This window comes from Mandrillus leucophaeus, unplaced genomic scaffold (assembly GCF_000951045.1).
Source record: "Mandrillus leucophaeus isolate KB7577 unplaced genomic scaffold, Mleu.le_1.0 Scaffold133, whole genome shotgun sequence".
NCBI classification, from domain to species: domain Eukaryota; kingdom Metazoa; phylum Chordata; class Mammalia; order Primates; family Cercopithecidae; genus Mandrillus; species Mandrillus leucophaeus.
The window spans coordinates 2,484,338-2,507,906 of record NW_012101288.1 but is presented as its reverse complement, the minus strand read 5'-3'; the positions used below and the strand labels follow the sequence as shown (position 1 = coordinate 2,507,906).

The window sequence follows — 23,569 nt, the reverse complement described above, 5'->3', positions numbered from 1 at the left end:
CCTGTAGTCCCAGCTACTCAGGAGGCTGAGGCAGGAGAATGGGGTGAACCCGGGAGTCGGAGCTTTCAGTGAGCCGAGATGGCGCCACTGCACTCCAGCCTGGGCAACAGAGGGTGACTCTGTCTCAACTAAAAAAAAAAAAAAAAATTTTAAAGATGGTCGTCCTATAATATTATAATACCCCGTCTTTATGGTACCTTTTCTACATTTAGACGTGTTTAGATGCCATTGTGTTACAATTGCCTGCGATATTCAGTACAGTGACAGGGTTGTAGCCTAGGACCAATAGGCTATACCATAGCCTAGATGTGTAGTAGGTTAGACCGCCTAGGTTTGTTCAAGTACACTGTATGTTTATGCAATGACAAAATTGCCAAACAGTGCCTACATATCTCAGAATGTATCCCCATCATGAACGGATGCATAACTGTATAGACTCATGGCTTACTTCCTCATCTCTTTCAAGTCTTTGCTTGAATCCTACCCGGACCACCTCATTTAAAACTAGAGCCCTCACCTTCTCACCCTCAACTCCCCCAATCCTCTTACCTTTATTTGTCCATAACACCTACATCTTTCCTATACAGTATACCATTTACTTACTTATTAGGTTTATTGTTTATTTTCTGTCATTCCCACTAGAGTACAAGCTCAAGCTTGTGTTTCAAGAGCCCAAAGCATTCCAGGAATATATAGCTACTGCTCCATAAATGCGTTCCCATAGTTCAAATGTACATGACAAACCGGGCAATTGCAGTAAGCTCCTAGTGGGTCTTTTTAACTTTAATTTCTACCGTGTTGTTACAGATCCCTTCTGCTTACTATGATATCACCCAGAGCCATGGCGGACAGTTGTGAGAGTGCAGCAGACTCACCGGCACTGGCAGGTTCTCATGTCTCATGCATATGCAAGGAGCTTCTGTGTTCTGTCTCATGATACTCATGCCAAGACAGCCCCTGAGATTGAAAGTTAACACCCTGAGAAACAAGGCTCCACCACAAGGATTCAGGAATCAGTGAAGGAAGGCTTCAATCTCCCACCCTCAAGGGGACAGTTCTAAGAAGCATCTTCTCACTTCTCAGAGGTCAAGGTAGAACTGAATCCCCACTGCCTACAGCTGCTGCCGATAATGCACCTTCAGATTGGCTTTTCCTTGTTCCCTGTCTCATTTGTGCTGCTTCCTCACTGTTATTTCCTTTAGTCACTTTTCAAATAAACTGTCTTCCCTGAAATCCTTGTTTCATGTCCTAATTTCAGAAGAACCAAACTGAGCCAGGCTCTAGTTGATGCACATGTTGAAGCTAGGCAGGTATTTCCAACATAAAGGTCTCCTCATGTCACTCTCAAACCAAAATACTTAGGGATTCCCATCACCTAGTCTGAAATTCGCACACCTTAGCAGACCTACAAGACTCTCTAAGATTTTTCTAGTCTCACCTTTCCATCGTCATCTCCATCCACTCCTATTTTTGGACTTTACATTCCAGTCTCTCTTAAACACTGGTGATTCCCAAACAGTTATACTCTCAGTCTCCATGCCTTTTTTTTTTTTTTTTTTAATACTTAGAACAACTTCTTTTAGCTCCCCTCCATCCAGTCTACTTCTACCATGTCTCATACATCTCAGTTCTTCCAAGCATCCTTAGGTATTTCTTCTCTCTTATTATCTCTATTCATTGTGCATAAGCCCATGATAACTATTTCCTTATTGTGTTATAATTGCTAGTCCTTCCATCACCAGTTGAGCTTATTGAGAGCAGAGAATATGTCTTGTTGTTTTTGCTGTTGTTGTTGTTGTTGCATACACCCAGCACAGTGCCTGGCTCATGGAAACATCTACAAGAGTGCTTGGCACACAGTAGATCCATAGGAAATGTTTGTTGCATGAGTGAGGGCAGCTTTATTAGCTACAGTCATGCTAGCTAATATAACCCACACACACTTCTGGGTTGTTACATAATAAAAGTTTATTCCTTGTTCATGTAACAATACAATGCAGGTGTTCCTGATCAGTCACTGGCCTTCCACAAAGTCATTCAGGGACCCAGACACCTTCCATCCTATGGCTGTACCCTCCTATAAGACCTTGGAGTCCTCAGCATTCAGGTGGCAAGTGGGAAGCAGCAGGCAGAGAAGACATCCACACTGCCTAACCTCCGTGAGTCAGAAATCACAGAGTTCATTGGTAAGAACATGTCATGTAATCATACTGAGGCACTCTGAGAAATGAGAATCTAATTTGTACCAAGAAAAAGAGAAAATAAATTTGGTTGTAGCTAGCCAGTCTCTGAAACAGCAGGCAATAAAAAGTTATCTGTGAACCAGATAGACTTGCCTCTTTGCTAATACCAGATTTAGGGAGATGAGAACTCCAGACTTTAATGAGTTAAATAATGTATCAACAACTACAAACCCATATAGGTTCCTAACCTATAATAAAATAAAGTAATAAAGCAGGTGACTGCTTCCAAACACATCTGATTTTGCTGTACTCAGTTCTTGCTTTGATAGGCATAAACTTTTTAAATGAGTGTTAAGATTCAGAAATGGTATACAAGCCACAGTCTTTCTAGTCACCAGAAATGTCTTTGTTCACTATCTAGAAATATGAAAACAGAAACCATCAACCTCGATATGGTTTGGCTGTGTCCCCACCCAAATCTCATCTTGAATTGTAGCTCCCGTAATTCCCACGTCATGGGAGGAACCTGGTGGGAGGTAATTGAATCATAGGGGAGGGCCTTTCCCAGGCTGTTCTCATGATAGTGAATAAGTCTCACGAGATCTGATGGTTTTGTAAAGGGGAGTTCCCCTGCACACGCTCTCTTGCCTGCCGCCATGTATGATGTGACTTTGCTCCTCCTTTGCCTTCTGTCATGATTGTGAGGCCTCCCCAGCCATGTGGAACTGTGAGTCAATTAAACCTCTTTCCTTTATAAATTACCCAGTCTTGGGTATGTCTTTATTAGCAATGTAAGAACAGACTAATACAACCCTATTTCCACGCTGCCAACCTCCTGGGTGGATGGGCTGCTGAGTTAATGGTAACTTTTATTCCTCCTCATTATTGAAAGCTATCTGCAGCCATGCAAGTATAGCTCCAATTCCTTCAGAAAGCACCCATAGATATAGACAATGGGTAGCTATCTAGGGAGAAGAAAAGTAAACTGCCCCAAAATTGAAAAATGCAAACAAATGTTACTGTTGCCTGAACAGTCGGGTTTTGAATTGTATCCATCTTTTTAAGCATTTCTGTTACTCACAGCCTCTAGAGTTGTGGCTCTCTGCTGGTTTGATACAACAGTCACCCTTGAAAGTGAATCCAGAGATGAAGCTTGTTGGCAACTGTCCAAGAATAACAAGCAAGCAGTCAGTGACAAGGGAGATTTAGTTAGCAGGAATTCTATGTGTGGTGTCCAAATCTGATAACTAGAATGTCTGTGAAAAGAACTTTATTTTTGGAGTTCAGTCCCTTCAGCTTCCACATTTTCCAGTTCAAAGGTGTAATAGAAACAGATATATGGGGGAAAAAAAACACAGGTAAAGTGAAAATATGTCAATTTTTGAAAAGTCAAATTCTCTCCAACACATCTATTTAGTAATTAAACACATTCAAACAATACTGGTTTCTCATCGTGAAAGTGGAGCTGGTTAACAATTTTGTGACATAATTGTTAGGGCATAACCAGGACACAGTTTTATCAGGATTCACTGAGTTTAGGCCAGATGACAGGACACTGAAAAATGGAGATAAATGTCTTCAGTAATTTTACCTCTCTTTCTATCTTATTCAGTTACTTTTACTTTGTTACCATAGAGAATTTTAGATCTTAAAATACATATTTTTACTGCTCTAGATTTCATTATAAAACTTACTTTAAGTTTGGTTAATAAAGTTGAATTTTATTACATTAGTTATGAATTTTTAAAAATCAATAAGATTAAATGAAATTAAACAAAGAAACAAACAACAAAATGTAGTTTTCATGCCAGCATATACTTTTTGTTACATAGTAAGATACAGAGAAAAATTAAACCATGAGTAGCATTTATGTATTTATAAATGCTACCTAAACAAGAGAATCATTCCAACACTCCTGATAATGAATTTACTCTACTGCCTGTTATTCTGCTTTCAAAATTATCATTGCCTACCATCTTTCTGTCAGTGACTCATTTTTATTCACTCATTCCAGATCATTAATAATAAAGATGATACTCAAAGGGCAACAGATTATTTGTAAAGCAGAATTTTATTCTAAAATCTTTTATGATTTTCTAGTAAAATCTTAAGCTTCTGAGAGCACATACTTGTTGCAAAATATTTCCCAAACAATGTAAAACTTTTAAGCATTAACATTTAAGTAAAATTTACTTAATTTTTGTTGATAATAGAGTTATTCTAAAGAGTATAGACTTAACTAGGACTTTGTGGCAAAGGAGTTTTCTAAACTCTGAATATGTTTAACACAAATGAACACTTTCCATTAATGTTTCTGATGCCACATCAAATTAGAGTGAAAAGTTGTGATTTTTTTTTAAACCAAATAGTTTGGTTCATACCTTGGAAACCTCCATTCTGCATTTGAACAGCCCCTTTTGTTGGGGACAGGCCCAAGGGGATTAATCCTTGTCCTGCTGTCACAGCTTAATTAGACATCCAAAATCACTCCTTTCTGTTTCATCCTTCTGAAGTTCCTATCTGCTACTAATAATGTACTTACTCAGAAAAAAAAAAAAAAAAATCAAAGCCAACATATCATTCTCAAATCATTCCCTCTCCCCTGCTCAAATTTCTCTCTCCCTTAATGGACTTACCATTCAACCAATCTTCCAAACTTGAAATCATGAAGCCGTTCTTTCCTTCCTCATGTCACTACCCCAGATCCCATCAGTCATCAAGTTCTGCCCAGAATCCTTCCTCAATAGTCCTCAAAGCTTGTGCTTCCTATTCTTTGTCCACTGCAGTGCTGTGGTCCAGGCTATCACCATCTGAACGACCACAGCAGGCAGCACAGTACATATGCGGGAGGTTGCATGAAATTTGGGAACAAACCAATGGTTAGAATCCCTGCTTTGCCTCTTCTGTGTTTGTATGTGACCTTGGATGTGTTACTTACCTTCCATGTTTCAGCATTTGCAAAAAAGGAAAGAAAAAAAGGTAACACCTACCTTAATTTGTAAAAATCAACTTCCTATAAAGCGCCCAGAACAGAAGCTAACATAGAGGAGGTCTTTGTTAAACGTCTTTTTCTTTCCTCAATCTTTTCCCACCCCAGTGTATCTTGTACTTTCTATAAAAATTGTACCCCAAAATAATAATTCTAATCAGGTCACTCATCTGCTTAAGATATTCATTGCCCCTGTTCCCTCAGATAAAAATCTCAACATGGGATAGAAGATCTTTCACAATCTGCTCCAAGTCATCTTTCCTGCTTCAACTTAGAGCAGAAAATTAGGGAGCTCCTATGTCACTCTATTCATCTCTTCCTTTCCGGGACCCCAACACATGGCTGAACTCATGGCAGATCCCGGTTAAAAGTTTGATGGATGAACACATGCATGCATGGAGAGATGGATGAATATATGAATACATGAATGAATAAATTTATCAGAAGACAAGATTTACATACTTCCCTTACATTATGGAACATTTACAAGATCTGAACTTGAAAGCTATAGAAGCTTATCATTCACTTCCAGGCTTTATTCCTGTCTCCCAAATTTTCTGCCTTATACTGAGAGAAAAGTTTTCCTGCTATAAGCAGAGTATGTGATTTGGCCCAGAATATAGATGAAACTGTGCTAGGATGAGATGCTTCTTAATAGAATTCTACAAACATTTATTGAGCAGCTGTCAAGGGTCAAGCATGCTCTGATCAGTCTGAGACCCCTTAAAGAATGCACATCGTAAGGGAGAAGAGAGGTTAAAGAGTTAGCTGGTAAAGGGGGCTGCAGTGTCATAGTTGTCAAGATGGTCGTGGTGGAGTTTAGTAAAGGCTTGACACAGGAAGGGGAGCCTCAGGTGAGTCTTGAAAATTTAGTACGAGTTTAAGCAGGTCATTGAAACTAGGGTGCGGCAGAGAAGAGGGACTTTCCATGTGGAAGAAAAAGCATGTCAAAGATATAGAAACAAGAGAGAACAGGCACAATGAGTTCATTATGGCTCTAGTTTGGAAAGTGTTTTGTTAAGATACCTATTTAAATATACTTCTTCAAAATTAAAATACTAATTACGAAGTTGGAGAATTTGTTGACACAAAAATGAAAAAAAGGATAACAGAAGGCAAGAAATTCCCCCAGATAAGCCCATTCATTTTCCCTACCCCCACCCCATAGTCTGTAGCCTTTAAATACACTCTACATGCTGATGACTCCTAAATTTATCTCTAGCATTGATTTTTCTCCCAAGCTCCAACTTGCCTGTTAGACACCTCATGCTCAGTTTATCTTGTAAAGTGAAGTCTTAAGCCTCATTGCCCCAAATCTGTAATTCCCAACAGGATATTATCTCAATCCACCCAGTTGCTTGTGCCAGAAACGTGAGTTATCCTGTTTTCCTTTCCTTGCCTCCATTTCCAGTTGATTAATAAGCCCCGTTATTTCCATTATCTTAGGTCAGTTCTCCATTATCTACCACTGGTTCACTACAACGGCGTAACTAATGTTTTCTCATCTGCTATGATCCCCTCCAACTCATTCTCCACCATGCAACCAGAATGCTCTCAAAATAGTGTTTTAATAGCTGTGGCTTACGGATCACCGAGGTGGTTGGTTGAAAAATAAGAAAATGCACCTATCTAGTTCTCAATTCAGACAACTGACACAGAATCCGTGGGCATTCTTCAGAGTTCAGGGGTCTGCACTTTAATGAGCCCTACCTCTACCCCTTTTTGCTGTTAAAATTGAAGCGTCCCCAATATGTAAGGCAGAGAAATCTAGAGGTTAGGAGTGGATGTCTTGAGCCAGAGCTTCTGTGAATTCTAACTATGTGTCTTTGGGCAAGTAACTTAACTTTTGGTGCTTTCGTCTCTTTACTGGGAAAATCAGGATGATAGTGGACTAGATCTTGGGTTGTTGGGAGGTTCAAATGAGTTAAAACGTAAGTGGTAGATTTTATTGTTTCTTGCCAATATTTCTGGTTCTCTTCTGTCTCCTAGCACATGGGAAGGCTGTACTTCACCGCCCCATTGAATGTGGTCATGTGATTTACTTAGGCCAAAGATCCATGAGTGAAAATAATGTGTGTCACTTCTGAAGGAAGCGTGGGGCAACGAGTTTCCAAGTTCTCTCTCCTCTTGCCTTGGTGATGACTGGAGTGCATGTTGACATGGAAGTGTCCGAGGCAGAAGCAGTGTGGAACACTGAGCCCAGATGTGGCAGACAGCTGCCCTGCTTTCTTGGGTGAGCAAGAAGGAAGTGTGTATTGTGCTAAGCTCCTGAGATGTTAGGGATTATTACCACTGTATAGCCTAGGCCAACCTAACTGATACAACTTTAAAGCTCCTGGGATAGGCTTGGCCGATAGTAACTGCACAGTGACAACTTCAGAACATAAACACAGCAGTGTGATTCCATGAAACAGCAATTTTCCCTTTACTGACTTAAAACAGACACTTGATGGTGTCATTCCTCTGTTTGCAGCTCCTCAGTTGCTCCTAATGAAATTTATTAATAAAATAAAATGCACATCACTAACTTCACACATACAGTCCCCCTTGCTTTGCTCTTCAGCCTTATTTTGTTCACTCTTCCACTCACTCTCCTGCCAACCGGACTGCTTGTAATTCCCTGAACATGGCACCTACCTTGCTGACAAAGGGCCTTCGTACTTGACACACCCTGGGATTGAATTCATCTCCCACACCTTTTCTTATCTTCATGTCTCTACTTAAACGTCAGCCCCTCCCACCCAAATGGAAGCAGATGTTTATTCCTCCATTGTTATTCCTGTCTTAGGACCTTATCTGTGTTTTTCATATTCTTCATGATTGGTAATTAATTTGTCTATGGCCATACCACCCTGAACGCACCTGATGTTGTCTAATACTTAATTTTGCTTGTGTGTTCACATGTTTCCTGTCTTTTTCCAGCAACAGAAAGGATGCCCCATGAGGGCAGAGCCCACATCTCTTTTGTTGATGGTTTTATCCCCAGAACGAAAACACTGCCTGGTTCACAGTAATATTTGATATGGAAAGATGGGGGGGGCAGAAGAGGTTAAAAAAAAAAGAGTTGTTCTAGAATTAAATTGGGGTCTTTTGGAATATAAAATACTACCCTAAAATGACTATTGCCAAAAGAAATAGAGAGTTTGTAACAAATGTGATGAGAATTCTGAAGAGTAATGTATTTTTTATGAAATGATGCTTTATTACTTTTAGAAAACGGTATAAACTTATCAACTATAAATTAAGATACAAGTATATTTCTGCCAAAGTAAGTCAAGAAAAATGCATTTCAGAATCAGTTTTTGTTACAGGCAATGTATTGTAAACTCGAACATCCAGAATCTGAGTTACACTTTTTAACATTTTACTAAATAAAAATCTGATATACTGCGTCCAAGTGATGACACATTCCAAATTAATGTAACTTTCTTACAGCTTAAATAAACAAATTTAGATCACCAAGTGAAATCAAAGCCAAGTGTATTTGCACAACTCAAGAATGATGTGAATGGATTAGAATCTCTGGTAGTGTATACTTTACCATTTATAAGCAAACTTTGACAGTCTTCTGAGTGACATGGTATTAAACTTTGTTTCCAAGGGCCAAATACTAAAATGTATAGAATATCCTACTCTATACTCACTATTAAATGTCATGGACTAGGAACTCTGAGACACAGAGTAAGAAGCAACTGATCACACACCCCAATCATTTAAGTTGGAAGAGTTCTTTTAGGTGACTCTGGGTCAGGCCGTCTTGAAGGGCCTTAGACAAGTTTTCCTTCCCATAAACCCTGCTTTCTCAGGCAGAATCATATACCATAACTGAAAGGAAATGGCTGCTGGTTATCTACTCATTGTCTTCTTTCATTCCCTGCAAAGACACCAAAAAAAACCGGTTTGTTTAGACCTGCCCCCCGCCCCTGCCCCGCCCCATCAAAGGTACACAAGTAGATTGTGTGAATCCTCCAGATGAAGTCTTCTTTCATCTCCACAGATCAGGAGATTATGAGAAGGACAGAAAGTCAGAGAACCTGGTGATCAGACAGACGCCATTCTTCGTGTTAGCCTTTTCCTGATCCAGAAAGAATCCAGCTTCTAGTTGTAAATGATCCCATCCCCACTTTTGAAAGTTAGCTTTACTAGAGAGATGTTACAGAGGAGAAGGAGCACATATTAAATTTATGGTTCTCTTTTGTTTCTATTTCAACTAGCACATAATAGAACTCAAATCTTTCTCAAATACCTAGATTTTTCCTTTGTGAGCAAAAGACAAAGTACGGTTTAAGGGTTAGAGTCTATTCGATTCAACCTCATTTCCACTTTGTATTCTAGGGGTTTTTAGGCTTTCCTCAATATCAGAAGATAGGTGGGCTCCTCAGTCAACTATTGGTAAACACTTATTTAGCAGAGGTCATGCATTTGCAGGCTCTTTACTGCCTGGTAGATTATAAATGAATATTAAAATGTTGCTAATCTCTTAGTTCCAAGTCAACTGCTTCTTCTGTTTTCTACTGCACTCAGAATGAATGAATGAACGAATGAGTAAACAAATGAATGAGAGTTTGAATGCTTACCTAAAGGAAGACAACTGTTGTCTTTCTGGAGGACACTCAGTTGAGACTACAAAAGCTTAAGGTGATACTTAGAAATGCAGAAAAAAGAATCCACATACATTGTTTCAAAGTTTTATTTGCTTACAAAAGAAAATGGAAGTAGGTTTGCGAAAACTTATCTGCATGTACAAAGTAATCCCTGTAGATAAGGAGAGGCAACCCCTGGAACACACTGCTGGATAAATTGTTCATTAAAATTATATCTCTTTGCATCAGAGTTGGTGGAAAGTCATTATTTCACGAGTTAAAACCACTGAAAAACTAAATCTATTTTTTAAATTACTAAATTCAGAAAGATTATATCCAAATGCTGATTTTTGGATACCCATGAAACCAGTTACCAACTGATCTCAGAGTTGGACATATCAATTAAGCAAGAGGTAGTTTGTCCAATTATGTCCCTTTTTTTCTTATCAGCAAGGTTATTCCTATAGCAAGTAGGAGTAAGTGACATATTCTTTGAACCTCTTTGAATTCTTTTCTTGCTGCGGGCATATTATTTCCCTCAAACACAATCATATCTGTTCATTTCAGGACTTGAGAGAGAAGATTTCAGAGTTCAATTTATTTTTCCCAATTCCTCTTTGAGCTCTCTTCTCTGGAAAAACAAATTATCTGACATGCCATGAAAACACCAAAGCGAAATCATTTCTACCATGTCATAGATTAAGGGAACTTTTAAAAAATATATATATTTTTTGTTAATAATAACAATAATATTAACATTATCCAAGGAGGAGATTTAGGCTGCTGAAATGAGGCCCGCCCCCTCCCCACCAAAGGAGCATACAAACCACATAACAACATTTTCTCAAACAAGATGCCTTAAGAGTTCTTGCAGTTGGTCTTTCAATTTCTTCTGAGGCTATCAGACTCCGGGGCCCCACAGTTCCATGGCTTCCAGCTCGTCTTGGACAGGGGTGAACTCTGGCTGATCTGGATGGGGAGCTAAAGAGGAAAAGTGGGGGTGGGGACTTGCTGCACCCAGGAATCATAAATTGATATTCTCCCCTCACCTGGGTCCTTAGAGACACAGAGATATCCTGCTGGGTAAAAAGCAGTGGGTATCTTAATCCACCACGCCCCTTGTACCTTCCCCATAAGATTTCAGACAGTTAGTAAACAGACGAAGGGAAAGATACATTACAGAAATTGTTAGAAAATTAGAATCATAGCCAACTATTTAAATATTACACGTTTTATTTACAGAAGAAACCCTGAAAACTCAGCAAAATTATAAAAGAAATAGAAATTTAAAAAAAGATCTCATGTTAGAAGTCCATCACCAGAGGAGAGCAGGGAGGGGAGGTGATCAGGGGAGGAAGGGAGAGTAGGGTGGTCAAGCAGAAAGATGCCCATCCATCCTGTGTGGGGAGAGGAAGGAGGAGGAAGCACAGTTAAGTAACTTTATTACGGAGCTGTCACACAGGGGAGTCTGAGATAAATTCTTGGCACACGATCATATACCTCTATCCAGGCTGACATGGAGCAGTCAGTGTCTATTAAAATAGACATATATGATTTGGTTAAGTTCCAATGTTATCACTCCATCATGTTTGGAGCAGAGTGAGCAAGAGATTTGAAAGCGTGAAGGCAGGGATGAAGAAGAGGCAGGGAAGCAGGGTGTCCATTGTTAGGGGCAGGGGCTTGGTGGTGGTGGTGGTCGACAGGACAGTTCTGTTTCCATAGCCAAATGCCCGGGACCAATGTAACCAGAGTGGAGGATTTCCACTTCAGTGCTGGTAATCATTGTAGGGGATCAGATCTTAATAAGGGATAGGAGTATTTGAGAGAACAGGGAGGGAAAAGATGAACAGAGAAAAACACATCAGCAAAACTTTGTTGACCAATTCCTCTGATAAATAAGGTTAAATTTCTACTGAAGCAGAAAATTTTAAATCCATTAACTAGTAAGTTCATGGCCCCACAGCAGTCCCTCAGCCTGTCTCTTGATGCTTCCAACAGCGACGATGTCAGAAAAGGGGTCATTGCACAGCACACCAGCATGCACACTGCAGATGTTTTAGGAAGGATATTCTTTTAGTCCAGTAGTTAGTGATAAGGCAAGGACAGGATGACTTTTGTTTCCTCTCACAACTATCCTTGGTCACCTAAAATATGGTGCTTAAATGCACCTAAATGCAAGTGGTACGCAAGAGATCATTGAAAATAATCTAAGGACCTCTTAATTACAGATGTTCTAAGTTTGACATTTCCCCAAACCAAGAGTAAAATTTTATGAGACATCTTGGCCACATCACAGCTGTTACATAAAAATGAAGACTCTGAAAGAATGTTCGGCCATGTCCTCTAAATGTGCTAAACATGAAGTCAGAGGCCAACTCTATGTAGGTCATCATTTGGAAGTGAGGAAGACTTAGATGTGCTGTTATTTTGAATTTGCTCTTAAGGTTTTTAAGGGAGTAGCCTCTATAGCAATTTGCACTTTATAGAAAATGTCTGGGATAATTTAAGGAAGTGAGGCATTCAAGTTCTGCTTCCCATTCATAACCAATTTAACTTTTTTCATAGCACTATCTTCCCATTTTGGTAGTAAGCATAGTGAAACATTGATCAAAGCCCAAAAGAGGGGCTTTTTGTGACACTTACCTCTCACACCATAGGCAGAACATGATGAGGGGTCACAATATCCAGGCTGGCCAGAAGGACCTTGTGGTCCAGGAACCCCCAGATGACCTGGGGGGCCTCTTGGTCCAGGAGAGCCAGGGGGCCCAGGGCTGCCAGGCCGACTCTCCCCTGAAGGTCCTAAGAAGTACCCACAGACAAAAACAGTTGGTCTTTTGCCACAACAGGGTGAGTTTTGAGACAACCAAGAAGTAAACTAACTCTTAGAAGAAGCAACTTTCAGGACAATTAGGACAACATCTTTCTACTCATTGAGTTCTTTTTCTTAGACTGGATTCCCTAGGCAGAGGATCATAGTGTAATCACTTATCCTCCTGGAGGTCAATGCTCTTAATCAGCTCAGGAAACTAGGAGGCAAAATGTATTTTTTCTATTACCTCTTGGATATTAAAGGGAAAGAAACATTCCATTTTCAACCTTATTTTCTTTTTGGAGCTTTTGTTTCCCAATGCAGTTCCTTATGAACCCAATCTATGGGTGTGCACACACACAGACGCAAACATGAACACACTCAGAGCTCAACCTCATCATCTAGTTAGAATAGCCATGCAATTCAGTACCAGTTTATGGCCTCAGATAACTAAAGCTCAACCTCATCAACAGTTAGAATAGCTATGTAATTCAGTACCGGTTGATGGCCCTAGATAATTAAAGTAAATTTGTATGAGTGTGAAATTGTCCTGGAGAGGACCAATGATGAGTTTGAAATTTGACCCAATATACTAATCCAAAATTTCTTTAAGCTAGTTTACATTAATTGAGAATTCAGATTGAGTAAAAATAGGAAGATTAAAATTGTTGTGAATCGAAGAAATTTGTCAGTATGAGAGTTTTTTGGCTTGTATGCTTGTTTGTTTTTAGGCCTGGGTTCCAACAGTGTTGAAAAGGCATTCTTCAACTATAATGGAATTTCTCAACTGGAACTGAAATGAAAAGTAGGAAGAAGTATCACCTTCTATTTGAATAGCGTGGTGGCTCTCATATATTCAGCTCCTCAATCAGCACTCACCAACCACCCATTCTGTATAATGTGTAATGTTATATCAGTTCCTCACATTGTCTCTAATAACAGAAATATTTACACTCAAAATGAATCTATTGCATTAGGAACCTCCCTCAGAGAAAGTATTTTCCAAAATCCTTACTAGACTGGAAAGAAAAATCTGTAAAGCACTTTACTCAATGTGGCTAAGACTGACATTATAAATATATATTACAATAAGATTGCAAATTATAATAATTCTAATATAAAGTCTGATCATCTGGAGACCATTCTAAAAGCACATAACACACAAAACTCAAAACTTCTACAGAACTCATTCAGTAAGATTACCATGGCAGGAAATACTAGTGCTCACCAAATAGCCTTGTATTTCTCTAGATGTTGTGTCTGCCTTGCAGTTCAGCTGGGGCTAGGTGATTAGTTCCAGACAATAAAATGTGAATGGAAGTGACATCTCATTCTGATGAGGAAGTTGAGACTGATGTGCCTTCTTTTTTTTTTTATTTTTTATTTTTTTGAGACAGGGTCTCCCTCTGTCACCCAGACTGGAGTGCAGTGGTGCCATCATGGCTCACTGTAGCCTCAACCTCCAGAGCTCATGTGACCCTCTGCTTCAGCCTCTCAAGTAGCTGGGACTACAGGCACATGCCACCACACCTGGTTAAATTTTTGTATTTTTTTTGTAGAAATGGGGTTTCGTCACATTGCCCAGGCTGGTCTCAAACTCTTGGCCTCAAGTGATCCTCTTGTCTCAGCTTCCCAAAATGCTGGGCTTACAGGAGGGAGCCACCACACCCAGCCCGATGTGCCTTCTTTACCTTTCTCTTGGAGGCCACATGATTCACTACAGAGGTCATGGGTTCTGAGATGGAAGAGAGCTACCTTACTCATATGAAACTTTGTGTGAGTGTGAAATAAAGCTTTATTGTATAAATCCACTAAGCATTTGGGATGTATTTGTTACTATAGCATAGTCTGTCCTACCCTAACTCACACAAACAATAAGATCCCAGCATATGCTCTAACTTTTTGGGCTTGTATATTGTGAGGATCATTATTAACAAAGAAGCCTCCCAATAAAACAAATACGAAATACAGCCATTTCAGTTACATACTAGGATGTAAGATGACCATTTTCCTCCACTGCAATGCCAAGTGAATATAAAAATGTACATTTGCAGTTTCTTGTTAGGAAGGAAGATTTACCTGCTGGTCCAGGGGGGCCTCTTGGACCTTGGGTTCCAACACCTGGATTTCCTTTTTCTCCCTTGACACCAGTTAGACCTGTTTAAAATAATTTTTTAAAAAATGTTTAAAGTTCTTTTTGAAAAAAAATCTTGGTAGTTCCATTTTTCTGGAGTTCAAAAGTGCTTCTCTGATGAAGACAATGAAGTGGGTTGGTTTGGGGTTATGAGTACCACGGGACTTTTAAATTAAATTCTGACACTGGTAGCGTATGGAGAATCACATGTTGAAGTCTGGTTCTGTATTTGAGTGTGTGGTCTGTATCTGCTACTCTGCCAGTCTCTCTTTCTCCTTCCTACTGAAGTCACACAGCCTGCCAAGAACTGGTCCTTGTCTTTGCACGCACCAGGCCACTGGACTTATGCAGCTGGCACTCCACAAGTAACACAATAGAAATCACAAGTGAACACGTCTAACATTTTCCTTTTGGTCCACCCTGTAATGTATCTGCAAAAGGCATGAATTATAATTAGGCAGCAACATTCTGAAGAGCGTGAGTTTCCATTAAAACTTGGAAGCTTCGGGAAAGCCTGTGTTTGATTTGGCTGATTCAGCCCCATAAAAATCTAAATCTATTCATGTTTCTTTTCCATGGAGTGGACCTCTTATAATTTACAGTGCTATTAACAAAGTATACATTTTCACAGGCAAACACAAAGAAACATATACTCTGACACCTCATTATCTAAACAGGTCCTATCACAAGATCACTTCAAAGGTGAGAGCACCTATATTGAGGCCCAAGGTAAGGTTGCATTAGACTGGGGTCTGGGTTACCCTGGCTTACATCACGGAAGATCTTTGCTGTCTGTATTTCATGTACAACAATGCTTTGAAATAGCAGCATGCAGAACAGCATCTCTGTTTAATTATACCTACTGAGAAATTATGCTGAATTGGCAAAGCCTAGGAGGAAACATCAATAAACGAAAAATGGCCAATTTGACAGGTAGCAGGCATGGAAAGGCTTTGCAATTTTTTAAAATTACAAATAACTATTTGTTTACTTTAAATATAATACATATTCACTGTCAACAAATTAGAAGATGCAACAAGCAAGATGCTAGCACTTGAAAATAATCACTTTTAACATCTTACTTTATAACTTCCAGAAAGAAAAGCGTTGATGTATGATTTGTTCTGGAAATCATTGGTAAAGAAGACTCTGGTGAGGAACTAACAGGTTTTGGTTTTTGGATTTTACACTGCACATATAATGGTTGCTCCTAACTTGCAGCTTTGGTATCTTTTGTGCTCCCAGTAATGATCTCTTGTAGTCAAGACATAGCCTGGCATCTCTTTTAAAAAGCTCTTCTTCTTTACTAGGAGTCATCCAGGTTGGTCTACTGACTGATAGAATTCCCAAACACCCAATCCTATTGCATGTCACCTTGATGGTGCTATCTGAGCTTACAAAAGACCAGTACCTCCATGACAGCCCAGGGTACTAACCACCATGCCTGTGACTTTCTGTTTAGGGCCTGGTTCTTCTCTTAGGAGCCCAAAAGGAAAACAACGATTTCTCAAAAGTAAAAATACCATCTCATCTGAGTTTTAAAAGCACACGGGTAACTCTGACTCATCAATATTTAATGCTCAATTGCTAATCAAGTTGTTCAGACAGAAAGCCACGCTGTAGAAGCCTCCCAGGTATTAGTTTAGTAGCTAATGAGAGTTTGTAGTTTTTAGCTGAGAGGTGCTACTTCACTTGTAAGTGCTTGTGCCCCAGTGTGCATCTGGGAATTTAGCCGAGAATCCTTCTTCTTCTGCTTGAACTGGAGTCACTTTGCCAACAGGGAACAAGTAATTTTGAAAGAACTAGAACATAATAAAATATACTGATGACTAACACCAGGCTGTTGCTGATTAAGAGCGTGGTGACTCAGTGGCCTCTCACGACCTCACGGTGCAGGATCATCTTTAACAGGATGGCTCCTAATGCTTAACTCTCCACAAGAAGACATAGATCAGGGAGAAGAGGACATCTGGGGAAGTATTCTTGGGACTAATCCCCTGATAATAGTTTCCTGACTTGTTTTTTGCTCACTCATAAAGAAAGTACGAGGTGGAGAAGATTGGGAATAGAAAATCTGGTTGTTTTAATTTTCTCATTACACAGAGAAAAATAAATGGAATCAGATATTATCTGTAACATATGTCGAGGTAAGAAGAGAGAAAGAGCCTCACAAAAACATTTTGAAAAAAAATTCCAGCCCTCGAAATGCTTTAGAAAAGGAAAAGGAAAATGCCTAAAGACACAATTATATATGAACAAGGAATTTTAGATTTTATTCTTTTTTTCTTTTTCCTTCTTTCTTTCTTTCGTTTTTCTTTTTTTTTCTTTTTTTTTTTTTTGAGACAGAGTCTCACTCACTCTGTCACCCAGGCTGGAGTGCAGTGGTATAATCTCAGCTCACTGCAACCTCCGCCTCCTGGGTTCAGGCGATTCTCCTGCCTCAGCTTCCTGAGTGTCTAGGATTACAGGTGTGTGACACTATGCTTGGCTGATTTTTATATTTTTAGTAGAGACAAGGTTTCATCATTTTGGCCAGGCTGGTCTCGAACTCCCGACCTCAAGTGATCCGCCCACCTTAACCTTCCAAAGTGCTGGGATTACAGACGTGAGCCACCACGCCTGACTGATTTTATTATTCTTCAAGGTATTATATTACAAACTACATTTAGGTGAATACATTAATATTTGTCCACATATCCACTTATGGTTCTCATACTGAAGGAACGTTCATGTCCATGACAACTGAACTTGGTTGTAGGCCATTTTTTGGAGTGAAGCAATCTTGTTAAAAATTAGTATTTAAGTACCTTAGATGAGGGTTGAGATCAAAGGCTAAGTGTAGAGACTTCAGATCTCTAAAAATAGATCTGAATATATTTTTGATAAGCCTTGTAGGACCTAATTAAAAGGAGGGAAATCAAATGTCCTAAAACATCAGCCTGTGACTATCCATGAGATGCCTGAGGACAGTAGAGCCTGGGTATAAAGTCATTTTTCACAGACAAACCCAGTCATGGCCCATCATAGATCTCTTTTGCACAGACCCAAGGTGGGGCCACTTGGTGCTGAGATGGGGTCACCAGTGCGACGTGCCAGTGTCCCTTCCACAAAAACACTGAGACTCAGGAGACTCATGGGACTCCCAAATGCTAATTTCCTTCTTTCGAAATGTCCTTTACCTTGTCTGCCTCCATAACTTCTTCTCATTCTTTAAGACCCAACTCAAAACTTCTCTATAACCATAGTAGGCAGAACCATGACAGACACAAGAGGGCAAGGAATATTTATCTTATTCCACGGCTATATCCCCAATGTGTAAATATCCCCAGTGTATAAATATGATGTCTTCCACATAATATATAACTCACAAATATTTGTTGAGTGAAGTAACAGATGAAAGAATGACTGAGTGAAGGAATTCTTTGCTTTCTTAGTAACTGTGCTCCTTTGGTACTGTATATGCCATTGCATTACCTATTCTCATGCCCACATAGCCCCAAAACTATAGGAGTCTTGACTGCTGGAGCCGTGCCTCACTTATCTCTCTAGTGTCAGTCCATAGCCACTCTTAGGTGGCCCAACAAATACTGGAAGACTAAATGAATTGAATGCCTAGACCAATACTCAACTTCCCATTATTATTATTTTAAACTTTACTTTACTTTTAAATTCTCGGCTACATGTGCAGCACGTGCAGGTTTGCTACACAAGTACACGCGTGCCATGGTGGTTTGCTGCACCTATCAACCCATCACCTAGGTTTTAAGCCCCGCACACATTAGCTACTTGTCCTGATGCTCTTCCTCCTCTTGCCCCTCCTCCCGACAGGTCCCAGTGTGTGTTGTTCCCCTCCCTGTGTCCCTGTGTTCTCACTGCTCCCACTTCTGAGTGAGAACATGCGGTGTTTGGTTTTCTGTTCCTGTGTTAGTTTGCTGAGGGTGATGGCTTCCAGCTTCACCCATGTCCCTGCAAAGGGCATGATCTCATTCCTTTTTATGGTTGCATAGTGTTCCATGGTGTATATGTACCATATTTGCTTTAGCCTATCACTGATGGCCATTTGGGTTGGTTCCACGTCTTTGCTATTGTGAATAGTTCAGCTGCCCATTATAAGCAGGCATATTTTTGAAAAATCAACAGACAAAATTCCTTAGGCTGAAGCTTCATTTTTACACACCTCGGATATGTGAACACTGCTTTTTCTAACAAGTTGCTTGTGTGGTGGTGATATCAACTACTAGTGCCTCTTAGAGATGAATATAATTGGCTCCAGTTAAGTTTGAGGTACTGCAATTTCTTAAATGAGCACAGCTAATATAAATAAAGATCTAACTTCACAAAAATATGATTTAGCCAAGATTAAAAAACCCTTAGTTTTCTGTAGAGTAACAAAAATAATATTTAGAATCATCAGAAAGAAGTCCCCTCCCTCCATCTCCTCCTTCTCCTTCTCTCTCTTTTTCTAATAGGCTATCTTTTAGAGCAGTTTTGGGTTCACAGTAAAACCAAGTAAAAGACACAGAGATTTCTCATATACACCCTGCTCCCACAAATGCATAACCTCACTCATTGTACAACATCCCCCATCAGAGTGGTACATTTGTCATATTCATTCATTCTTCAGAGTCTCATCAGAAACCATTTCAGGTTACCTGATTTTCCCTCACTGCTAACCTAATACTGACTTGCCAATATTTTCGTTTTCTGGCCCACAAAATCTGGGACTTGTTTGTTTTAGATCTTCCTTATATTCCAAGTGCCAGTCACACATTAAACACTCAAGAAATATCTGTTAAAGCAATGGATGGCCGGGCGCGGTGGCTGAAGCCTGTAATCCCAGCACTTTGGGAGGCCGAGACGGGTGGATCACGAGGTCAGGAGATCGAGACCATCCTGGCTAACACGGTGAAACCCTGTCTCTACTAAAAATACAAAAAATTAGCCAGGCGTGGTGGCGGGCACCTGTAGTCCCAGCTACTCGGGAGGCTGAGGCAGGAGAATGGCGTGAACCCGGGAGGTGGAGCTTGCAGTGAGCTGAGATCTGGCCACTGCACTCCAGCCTGGGCGACAGAGCGAGACTCTGTCTCAAAAAAAAAAAAAAAAAAAGCAATGGATGAATGAATGGAATACAATATTTGATTGCAGACTTTGACAAATCAAAAATGTACCTGAGAGTGTATCAGCACTGCCTACAAATTATCTCACTAGGTTTCGGATGCCAGCTGCTTCACATGAACAAACTCATGTTATTTCCACAAGAGCCACAAGGGCAGGCACTACTATAACCCTGAAAGAGAGCTGGATCCTGAGAGGGTAAGTCACTTGTCCTTAGGTAGGAAATAACAGAGCCAAAATCGCAACCCAGGCAGATTGGTGCAGAAGCCTCTGTGCTCAACCACGGCACTCCCTGCCTCTCCATCCTAAGCTGGACCTGAAGGCTCTTTCTTGTCTTGCTTGCTATAGTATGGCTTCCAAAACCGCCTGCCAAATGTGTCTGCACACTCTCTCTGGCCTCCCGCTCAGCAGTCAGCCCCGTGTTTAGCACCACATTTCCTCAGCGGCTTTCCTCAATTTGTATACTTGCTGTCTGCCCTGAGCAAGATTTGGAGTTCACTTTAAGAGGATTTATCCTGCTCACACTGACATGTCCGGGGGCTGGCCCTTGGTTGTCTGTTTCCTAATTTCTTTGGCCTTTTGGCCTCTGAGTCGGGAGATTTTATTCATCTTTATGGCCCCGCTGACCACACCACGCACTCCAGCCTGGAGTCTCTGTTGCTTCTGGAGCACAGTCACTCCTTCCTTATCCCCAGACATTCTGAGGAACTCCCAGGATTTATGCCCAGGAAGCTATGCAAGGCCTGGGGAATGCTTCCATTGTAATTGTACCAAAAAGTCACGGAGATTATAGAACAAGGCTTGCTGTGTTATTATACTGTCTGTTGCCTGGGATATGCTGGTGATGGATTGCAAGTGCAGTCTGTTCTTCGCTCAATGTTTGTGTGAATGCCTACTAAGTGCAAGATACTGGACCTAGCGCCTAGTTACAAGAAGGCAGATTAACTGGACTCAATTCAATAAGTACTGTACGCATTTTGTTAAGCTCTTCTATTTCTACATGTTTGGTCTGTACGACTAGTACCAGTTTCTGGGGCTGCATGTCTTATGCTAAGATGGACAGGGATGGAAAACATGTAGTTGTTTCATATGTAAATGAGCCTTGCAAATGATTGCTAAAGGTCCCTCTTCCCATTGTCTTTTTCATGTAACAACTGGCCACCTACTGTGCCTTTATAATTCAGGGCTCAGCCAGGGAAATGCAAACCACTCTAGATCTTTCAGACAGAGGAAATATGGAATTTAACACAGAGACTTGATAACATGGATGATGGAAAAGCTTAGAAACCAAGCAAAGGTGTAACTTACAAATTGGCAACAACACGGAGCCACTATTACCCGTAGGAGAGTACAGACATTGAGAAAAAAAAAAGTGACTGGAGCCCAGAGCCCAGGGTAGGATCTAGAAACAGAGGGGGAGATTGTCCAGTAGAAGCAGGGGCGCAGAGGGGTGGTGGCTACAACTGGAGTTGCAGAGGAGGCAGGGGTGGGGTTTGCCCTTCTTCGTACCCTCCAATCTTCCTCAATGCTTCCCATTGGGCTGACCTTGCCAAAGAGCAGAGGGCAAAGGGGCCTGCACACACAGCACCATGGAGCTAAAGCCAGGAGAAGGCAAACAACACAAACTGCCTAGCCCAGTCCCAACATCAACCACTGGGAATCCAGAGTCAAAAGCACCCCTCCCGCATGTAGCAGGTTGTCATGGAGTAGGAAACACAGACAAGTAACAAGTAGTTATAATGCAATGTGAAAACAGCTACAGCAGAATATGAGAGCACGGAACTGAGGGTCCTGTGGGGACTCCACACGGCTTTCCAATATGGCTGAGCCTGAAATGACGTCTTGAAGAACAGGCATTATCTGCTAAAGAAGTGACAGATGGGCACGGTGGCAGACGAACGTGAATGTGCAAAGGCTTGCAGGTAAGAGACAACAGAACATGCCTGGGGGACCAGAAATGGTTTGGTATGGCTTTGGCAGTTTCAGGTTGTTTCACAGGCAATAGAACAAAAGGATAGTCTAGTCCAGAGCACGACAAGCTTTGTGTGCCAGACTATGGACAGACACTAACTTGTAAGGGCCACCTTCAGTACCTCCTACTTAATTTTATGTTCGGACTTTGTATTCTTTTTCTTCAAGAGGAACCCCAAGTCGTGAGCTTCAGGTTCCACAAAACCTGGATCTGCTCCTTCCGGGTGCTACAAGGCAATACGTTGGTTGCGGCAGCCTGGAGTCCTGTAGAGCCCAGCTCTACCAGTAAACCCTGTGCTAGTTCCACAGAAAATCCAGAGGAAAACACGTTGAATCATTAACTGGGGGCACTCAATGGTCAAAGGAATCCACTAACCAAAGCAAGATCAAGGCAAAGGGGTTAGCACTTCAGGTCTTTCTATTAGTCTCTATCAGACAGGACAGTATAGGTAGAGGGTTCTTGGGTATTTTGCCCACAGACTCACCTAAATTCGGGCAGCGAGAGGGAGGAAGTGCAGTAGGAAGGAAAGAGGAGAAGTAGGAAGAGTGGAAGTTAAAAAGAGAAGGGTGGAGAGAGAGAGAAGATGAGGTGCAAAGTTCATCAGTGCACACTAGGCTAGTGTAGCCTGCAGGTTGACCATTTGCAATGCAGGTGAGTGGCAGGAGAAAATGGGCATTAAATCAGGCATCAGGAATCCGGGCTTTTTGTTCACCCAGTGTTGCCACTGACACTATGACCTCACTGGTACATAAGAATGTCAGACCAAATGCCAATCTATTACTTTCTGCTACAAAATTTGGATTATTCCTTCTTAAGAGGAATAAAAATCAAATAAAATTTGATAATTCCTTCTATTATATTATTTCCACTCTTGACTATTAAGAAAATTATAAATTATTCAAAATTAGTGGCAAAAGGAGCCAATTTCTATAGCTTAAAAATGAATATTTCAGATTCAGCTTGAATAGTCAACCAGTTGATGATATTTAAATTGGAGCTTGGTCTTCACTCCTTGCAGAACTGGAAAATGACACGATGCTCTCCACTCTTAGAAAAGTGAGCTGTGTCCAGGCATTGGGATGAGGTCAGGGTCTACAGAATGTAAAACAAAATGTGTTACGACCAACAGCCCTTCAAGATCAGCATGAAAGACCCATTACTATGTTCTCACTCATAAGTGGGAGTTGAACAATGAGAACACATGGAAACGGGGAGGGGAACATCACACACCAGGGGCTGTCAGGGGGTTGGGGAAAAGGGGACAGAGAGCATTAGGACAAATATCTAATGCATGGGGAGATTAAAATCTAGATGACGGGTCGATAGGTGCAGCAAACGATCATGGCACATGTATAGCTATGTAACAAACCTGCACGTTCAGCACGTGTATCCCAGAAGTTAAAGTTAAAAAAAAAAAAAAAAAAAAAAAAAACAGGACAAACAAGGCAGGCTTGGGATGTTTGAGCTGATGTCCTCTTTTTCTTTCTTCGACATTTGTTTCTGAATGTTGTGAGAAAGCTGCTAGAATCAGACAGGTTGCACTGCAGACCCAGCTTTGCCACTCCCCAGCTTTGCCACTCCCCAGCTTTGCCACTCCTCAGCTTTGCCACTCCCCAGCTGTGTCACTTTGCGCAAACCACTTAACCTTGTTGAGCTTTACCTTTAGTAACACTTGCCTCACATGCCAGCCTAAGGAAACAGTACCTTGCTTATAGGAGCCACTCGGGAATTGCTATGATCCCTTAGTAGGTTCTCATTCTTCCATGTAAATAGGGATGCTGTGA

At 40.8% G+C, this 23,569-nt stretch overlaps 1 protein-coding gene across 1 annotated transcript in view; it reads right to left on the bottom strand.

The window, feature by feature from the left end:
* Nucleotides 1-9,846: 9,846 nt before the first annotated feature.
* The window catches only part of COL14A1 (collagen, type XIV, alpha 1), a 263,059-nt gene continuing 249,336 nt past the window's right edge, over nt 9,847-23,569 (bottom strand). The window contains exons 46-48 of the mRNA XM_011973001.1: nt 14,644-14,721; nt 12,399-12,554; nt 9,847-10,736 (exon numbers count right to left, since the gene is read on the bottom strand). Coding sequence (XP_011828391.1) covers nt 10,657-10,736; nt 12,399-12,554; nt 14,644-14,721 — 314 coding nt within the window. The 3' untranslated portion in view covers nt 9,847-10,656. The remainder of the gene's footprint in view (nt 10,737-12,398; nt 12,555-14,643; nt 14,722-23,569) is intronic.